Here is a 7,254-nt window from a genome sequence, read left to right as displayed (position 1 = left end):
ATTAACTGAAAGCTCCATCTCGAACACACGATTTGCTTACCGTAGTGGTAGATCAACGCGCGACATCGCGCTAGCACACAAATATCTGGTTGCAGGTTCTCTAGCGAAAGGCTTCAACAGATATTGCGTTGGAATAGATAAGTCCAAAGCCTTCGACAACGTTCTGAGAGACAAGCTGATCAATATTCTTCGCTCTAAAGGAGTTCCAGAATGGGACATGAGCCTAATCAGGCTTCTACTCACAAACACAACATTAAAGGTCAAAGCCGGTAAGCAACAGGGAGAAATTTTTAGCACAAACAAAGGAGTTCCACAAGGAGACGTCCTATCACCAAAGCTGTTTACAGTATATCTGGACGAAGCATTGAGAGAATTGGAAAAAGAAATCCAGACAAACAGCCCTATCCGAGATATGGTAACCGTCCTACATGGCCACGATTATCATAAAAAAGCCATCCCAAGCCTCACAAGTCATCTAGAGTACGCAGATGACGTTGATTTCATCTGTAGTATCCAGGAGGAAGCAGATGAAGTCTGCAAAGTTTCAGCAGATGTACTCGCCAGATACAACCTATGCGTTAATCATCAAAAGCCAGAGATATTTCAGTACCACAAAGACACAGATCTACGCAAGATCAAGAAACTGTGTACCAATCTTGATGAGGGAGCTGAAATCAGTCGGCGAAAACATCTAGCCCAACTCGCCATGTCTAAGTTCAGAAGAATCTGGAAAAACAAATTCATAAACGTGAAAACCAAAATGTGCATTTACGACGTCTATGTTAAATCCATCCTACTGTACAACTGTTCAACTTGGTGTAGCAATGGCATGATGGCCATGGGATTAGATTCCTTCCACAGAAGACAACTCAGAGCTTGCCTAGACATACACTACCCAAAAATTGTCAAAAACGAGAAATTATATCATATGACAAGACAAACCCCCATTTCAGATCACATTGCAAAACGAAGAACAGCCCATCTTGGTCATAAACTTCGCCGAAATCATCCCATCCAAGACATCCTGTACCACATAAATTCCTTTCCTCCCAAAGGCCGAGCCAAGGCGAATATCCTGAATTCATACGAAGCTGATCTGGAGTCATACAATATTCACACGTAGACGAAGAGAGCTTTGGCAAAGAGGCTGTGAACACGGCCCTCGTTGCAGTTTTGACTTGACAAATGTAGAGACAACACTTTGAGAGATATTGAATTGAACGTCAGATCCAACTGACAAATTTACAAATGGTATTAACAATTTCAATTATTTACAGAGTGTAATTCAAAACTTAAATTTGCAAGTTTAAAAAACTTTTGGAGTAGTGAGAGTTGTAAAAATAAATCTTAATATAGTATCTGATCATCAGATAAAATAGATTTTTCCCAAAATCTTCAGACGCACAAGTTTTCCTCCCAGTTGTAACAGCCTTCCATGCAGCAGAAATAGTGGTCCAGACCAATTTTTCCAGCAGCAGATTTTCCAAAAAAATCCTTCTAGTTTGCGGTCTCTAATTCGAATAGATCAACGGTGTAAATGTTGCCATAGGTTTGCGCTGGAAAAACATTTGAATTGAACAGACGATGTACAGAATTGAAGTTGGTTTTCGTCAAGTTGAGTTTTTGATTAAGCGTTGCAACCGCTTGATGGGTTTTATTAACTAAGTGGTTTAGGTGGTGTCTTGGCGTTAAGAAACTTGATAAGATGACCACTAGATAACAAAAAGTGTTAGTGTAGATGATTGTTTTGACAGAAAAAGTAGACCTCCTCTTCTGAATGTGAAGACTTTTGTCCTTGCGATATAAACTTTAAAGTAGTTTCTAGAGCAGTAATATTCGAGTTTGTTTCAACTTTGCTGTAAATACGAATGATTGCTGCTACCGAGTAATAGGTCGTCGGCATAGATAATTGCGCTTAAATCATAACGTTTCAAATCGTAGTATAGATAAGCAATAAAAAGACTGAAAAGCAAAGGCGATAGATTGTCTCCTTCAGCAACACCAGTTTCTTGCGATAATTTTTCCGATACATTGAGAAGAGACGATTACTCTGACTTAACGAAAAAACGACTTGAAAGATCTCGCGGCGAATTTTTCTCCTGCACCCAAAAGATAGCCAACAGACTTCATCACAGCATTGACTTCGGAAATCAACACGGCCTAAAACACAGAATTCTAAAGCAAATGTGGAATGATATCATGATGCGGTACAAACCAGAAAACGTCTGCACATGGCAGATCTGTTGTGACTGTCAACACCGTAGAGAGACATGGACTAATTTTTTGATCGGGAGAAATCCCTTCAGTAAAAAAAATCCCCAACAATAACAACAACAATAGCATTTCCTCATCTAATAATTGTTGCAGTTTGCACCTAAGTACAGAGTGCAGTGTTGTTAAGGGATTCCTGTGGAGCCCCATTCTAACCAGTCCTGAAATCAACAGATACCGATCAATAAAGCAAAATGCCTTTTCGCCATCAATAAAGCATGAGTAGATCTTTCCACAGTGTCACGTTCGTTTTGATTGCTTCTCAAACGGGAGGCTGCAAGCGTTGTCGAAAGGTCACGTCAAAAATCGTAACGTCTGGGCGGTAGTAGTCCAAAATTTGGTCACTAATTTTGTAAACGTTCATAAACAATACAAACAGCATAGCAAACTAATTCCTCTATAAGAACTGGCTTCTGTTTGTTGACCCTTCACTTTGTATAAAGGTTTTATATATAATAATTTCCAGATATTTGGAAGTAAACTCCCTGTAAAATAGAGATTGAACGGATGAAAAAGCTAGTAGTCAATTACCACAAACTTTTGTTGATGCACTGGTTTGTTATGCCATCTGCGCCTCCAGCTTCATCGTTTTTCAGTTTTAAGAGTTCTTTGGTGATTTCAATAATTGTAATTTGCATATTTAGGCTTAAAAAAGTCTCAGTCGGTCAAAGAATGATCATGCTTTCCCAAATTTTTGGCTTGGGAAACTTTCCCCTCTGGGATTGTTGTTTTAGCCCATGTAGTCCTTTCAAATACGCCTCCCAAGCCCTAATAGTGAATTTTGTTCCTCTAGATGTCACCTGTTTTTATTTCAAGATTTCCCAGAATTTTTCAAATTAGATTCTATTTTCACGATTACCTATTGTGCTTGGCCAATTCAATGCATTTTTGTCAAATTTACACTTTTTTCTGAAGGTTCGTTTTATTTCAAGGAAACGTGATACCACCTAAAACCTGTGTCTATTTTCAGCTTTCAGTTGTTTGTGAAGCACGTAAAACTCTTTATTAAACCATTTTTGTGATCTTCTTTTAGTAGAGGCGAATGCTGATTCATAGATGAACTTGGTGAAATGTGAGAATAAATTATTGATTTCACTCGGTGCTGTAGGTTTTTGCACTTCTTTCATCGCTTTTGACAGTTTACCCATTTCTATTTTTCGTATTTTCATTCCTCTAAGTGCTAATGTTTGAAGTTTGCCTTTTAGCTCAACACTGTATATCACCGGTTTGTGTTTCGTTAAGACTTGACTGAAAAATCTGCTGCTTACAAAGATTAATTCGATTACGTTTTTGCCGTTTTGAGATTCAAAAGTTGATTTGTTGTGTTCGTTTAACTTGTGCGTATCCCAATAATTCATAAAAACAGAGAATAAAGCACGGCAAGTTGTGGTTTTAAATCTAAATTTGAAGTCATATCTCAGCAGTGTGTGAGTACTGTTGTATGTGAGTATCCGATTGTGTTTGTGCATACCTTCGTTTCGTTTCTGCTAAATGAATTCCAAGTCCGTTTTCCGAGAAAAACAGGCTGCGATAATTGTTTGGTTAAATTCTAATACTACGGTTTTATAGTTATCGTTCTGAGATAAAACCTTGCAGGTAGCTTTTTTGTGTTTTCTCAATAATTTTTATATATCAATGAGTTGTCTTCCTCGACTGCTGTAATTGGCTAATATATTAAACCATATAAAATTTTGTATTTGCAGGATTTTGATACTAATAATTTTGGTCAGAATTAAAAAGTCGCGTGTTAAAGATCCAATGCAAACTGATTCCAGTTATTCTTGAACCTTTGGCGGCGTTACAAAAATATACGCTTAGACTTGAGAAATTCGTTTAAATTATCAGATTACCAATTTACTTTAATTTCTGGCTTGCATTTGCCGCCTTCCGTTTGTAGGTTCGGCTGTCAATGTCATTCGGGTCTCTCTCTAGAACTTCAGATCTGTATGTGTGTAAATAGATTTGAAACGTTCAACTTTTAGAAATTTAGCGCTTTTGAAAAAATTCCATTTCATTTTATCGGTTTTGCACCGTATGCGTATTAGCCGTTTATCTGCGAAGTCACTGAGAGTCCTGAAGTAGACTCTACAATTGAATTCAGCTCCAAATATTACTTGTCTACTGCAATGACAATGCTGCCTATCTTTGGTTAGTTTCTGATAAGTGATTTCCGACTCCGTTTTCTGTGCTAAATAGTCTGCAATACCTATGAAGTAAAGTTCTTCCACCGCTACAGCTATGTGATTTTTGTTCTGTGATAAAATTTTACAGGCAATTTTTAGGTGTTTACTGATAGCTACTGATATAAAATTTTGTTGTCTGCCTGGATCGCTAAGTTTTGCTAAATACTAAAACAGGTAATTTTTTCTGTATTCAGTGTTTTGGTACTGAATATTTCCGTCAATAGTAACAAGCCGTGTGTTAGAGCTTTAATCAAGCTTGATTACACAGTTGTTTTTGCTCCTTTGACGTTTCAAAGACATAGACAACAAGTATCACATAGCCCCAATTAAAAACGGGTGACATCTAGAGGAACATAAATTACAATTAGGGCTTAGTAGATGTGTTTTTAAGGGATATATTGGGCTAAAAAATGATCCCCTAAGGAGAACATTTCCCACCCAAATTTTTAGGGAACCAAGGTTGTTTTTTTTCACCAGATAAAAACCTGAAAAACCTGAACACCCAAATTGTAATAATAAGAAGAAAAAAGAATTGAACGTCAAATCCTACTGACAAAATTACAAATCGTATATTAAATGACAGTTTTTTACAGAGTGTAATTGAAAACTTCAATTTGTGAGTTTAAAAAAACAGTGAATTGGTGACAGTTTTAAAATTAAAGCCCAAATAACTTAAATTTATCAAATAAAAAAGTTGTTTTCACAAAATGTGCAGACGCGCCAGTTTTTCTGCCACTTGTAACAGCCTACCGTGCAGCAGAAATATTTCTGGAGACATATTCTTTAAAACATTGCAATCACCCTTCTGACCACTAATTCATCATGTGTTAACTCGTAGTATAGATCAGCAATAAAAAAGCTAAAGAGAAAGGGGTATTTTACATCCTTGAGCAAAACTGGTTGCTTACTTTATTTCCTCCCATATCGTTTCCTCATCTTATTCTTGTTGCAAGCTGCACATAAAATCTGATTGCAACAGTATTAGGATGCTACCATGGAGCCCCATTTCAACAATTTTGATGTCAGCATGTTCCACTCCATAATTTGAAGAAATGCCTTTTCGTAATCAAAAAGCATGCGTATAACATTTGTAATAAAGCACTTTTCAAATTGTGTCATTTTCAATTTGATTGCTTCTTTGAGATGGGAGACTGCAGGAATTGTTGAGAGGCCACGTCGAAAACTGAACTAGCTTGGTAGTATTATTCCGGAATTTAAGCAATTTTTTTTAACCTTTTGTAAACTTGGATAAAGAATCAATTGTTTTTCAATTGTTTTTCCGGTGGCAACCTATGGCGTCAACATGTACACAAACGATCTATTCAAGAGAGAGATAAAGAAGCACTACAGAAAAACCAGAATAATTTTTGGAAAAACTGCTGCGGAGTAAGCAAGTACACCCTGACAAAAAATTTTCTGGAGAAAGTAATTTTCTTTGAGCAGCATGGGCTGAAATATTGTCCCACAAACACGGAATATTGATCACAATGTTTAATGTAAACTGTGTAAAAATATTCCTGCAGCATGGAAGGCTGTTTCTAGTGAGAGGAAAACTTGTGCGTCTACACATTTTGTCTTGAATCTATTTTATCAGATAATCATATGATTTATTGCGCTTCAATTTTGAATCTGACACCACTTTAAATTTTTAAGAACACAAACTGAATGAAACAACTACACTCTGTAAATACCTGACATTATAAATAGCATTTGTTATCTTTCGAGTGGGATCTGACAATCAATGCAATATTCTTCTTCATTGCAACAAGTACATAATGCAACAAGTGTTATTCAGATATTGTTGCGCCTAAATTTTTTTGCATCTCAATTATATTGTGCCTCATTTTTATAGCGAATCTTTTTGAAACTGTCAGAACTTCAAAATGCTATAAACTCACCAACTGAAAGAAATAACTACACTATGTAAATACATCACATTATATATACCACTTGTAATCATGTAAGTGGGATATGACAATCAATGCAATATTCTTCTTCTTCATTGCAATAAGTACATAATGCAACAAGTGTTGTTCAGATATTGTTGCGCCTAAATTTTATTGCACTTCAATTGTTTTTTGCCTCACTTTTATAGTGACTCTTTCTGAAACTGTCAAGACTTCAAAATGTTATAAACTCACCAATTGAAAGAAATAACTACACTATGTAAATACCTCACATTATATATTCCATATGTAAAATTTTAAGAGGCAACAGATGTTCAACGCGATGTTCTTCTTCATTGCAACAATTACATTTTGCAACAAGTGTTATTCAGATATTGTGGCGCCTAAACTTTATTGCGCCCCATTTTTATTGCGCTTCACTTTTATGGTGATTCTGTTTAAACTGTCAGGACTTCAACATTTTACCAATTGAAAGAAATAATTACACTATGTAATTAATTGACATTGTAAATACCAATAGTAACTTTGTCAGCAGGATCTGACTTCAGTTCAATGTTCTTCTTCTTCTTCTGTTAAAAGACTCAACACCCAAATTACAAAAAATCAACATTACAATCACCAAAGTGCTCTCAAACAGGAAAGAGATTAGAGCTGGAGGACCAAATGGCATAACAAATGAGTGTATTAAGAGAAGTTTCTTCCTAATTGACAACCATGTTTTAAAAAATAATGTTATTAGAAAAAGAGACAAGAAAAAAAAAGAAACAAAACATCACTACAAATTTGGTAATGCCAGCAAACAAAGGTACCAGGTAACGGTGGAGTGTCAGAACTCTTGCGGCAAATAGACCGAAAAAATCGTATTGGCTGACGTTGTTAGGCTGCTCCAAAGG

General features: G+C 36.1%; 1 protein-coding gene across 1 annotated transcript; it reads left to right on the top strand.

The window, feature by feature from the left end:
• The first annotated feature begins 217 nt into the window (after window positions 1-217).
• On the top strand, window positions 218-1,123 carry LOC142336722 (uncharacterized). Its single transcript, XM_075385664.1, has one exon. It carries the CDS (start codon window positions 218-220, stop codon window positions 1,121-1,123), a length of 906 nt encoding a protein of 301 aa, XP_075241779.1.
• Window positions 1,124-7,254: the final 6,131 nt, after the last annotated feature.

This window comes from Convolutriloba macropyga, chromosome 1 (genome assembly GCF_964194025.1).
Source record: "Convolutriloba macropyga chromosome 1, txConMacr16.3, whole genome shotgun sequence".
NCBI classification, from domain to species: Eukaryota; Metazoa; Xenacoelomorpha; order Acoela; family Convolutidae; genus Convolutriloba; species Convolutriloba macropyga.
This window is presented reverse-complemented; position numbering and strand designations above follow the sequence as displayed.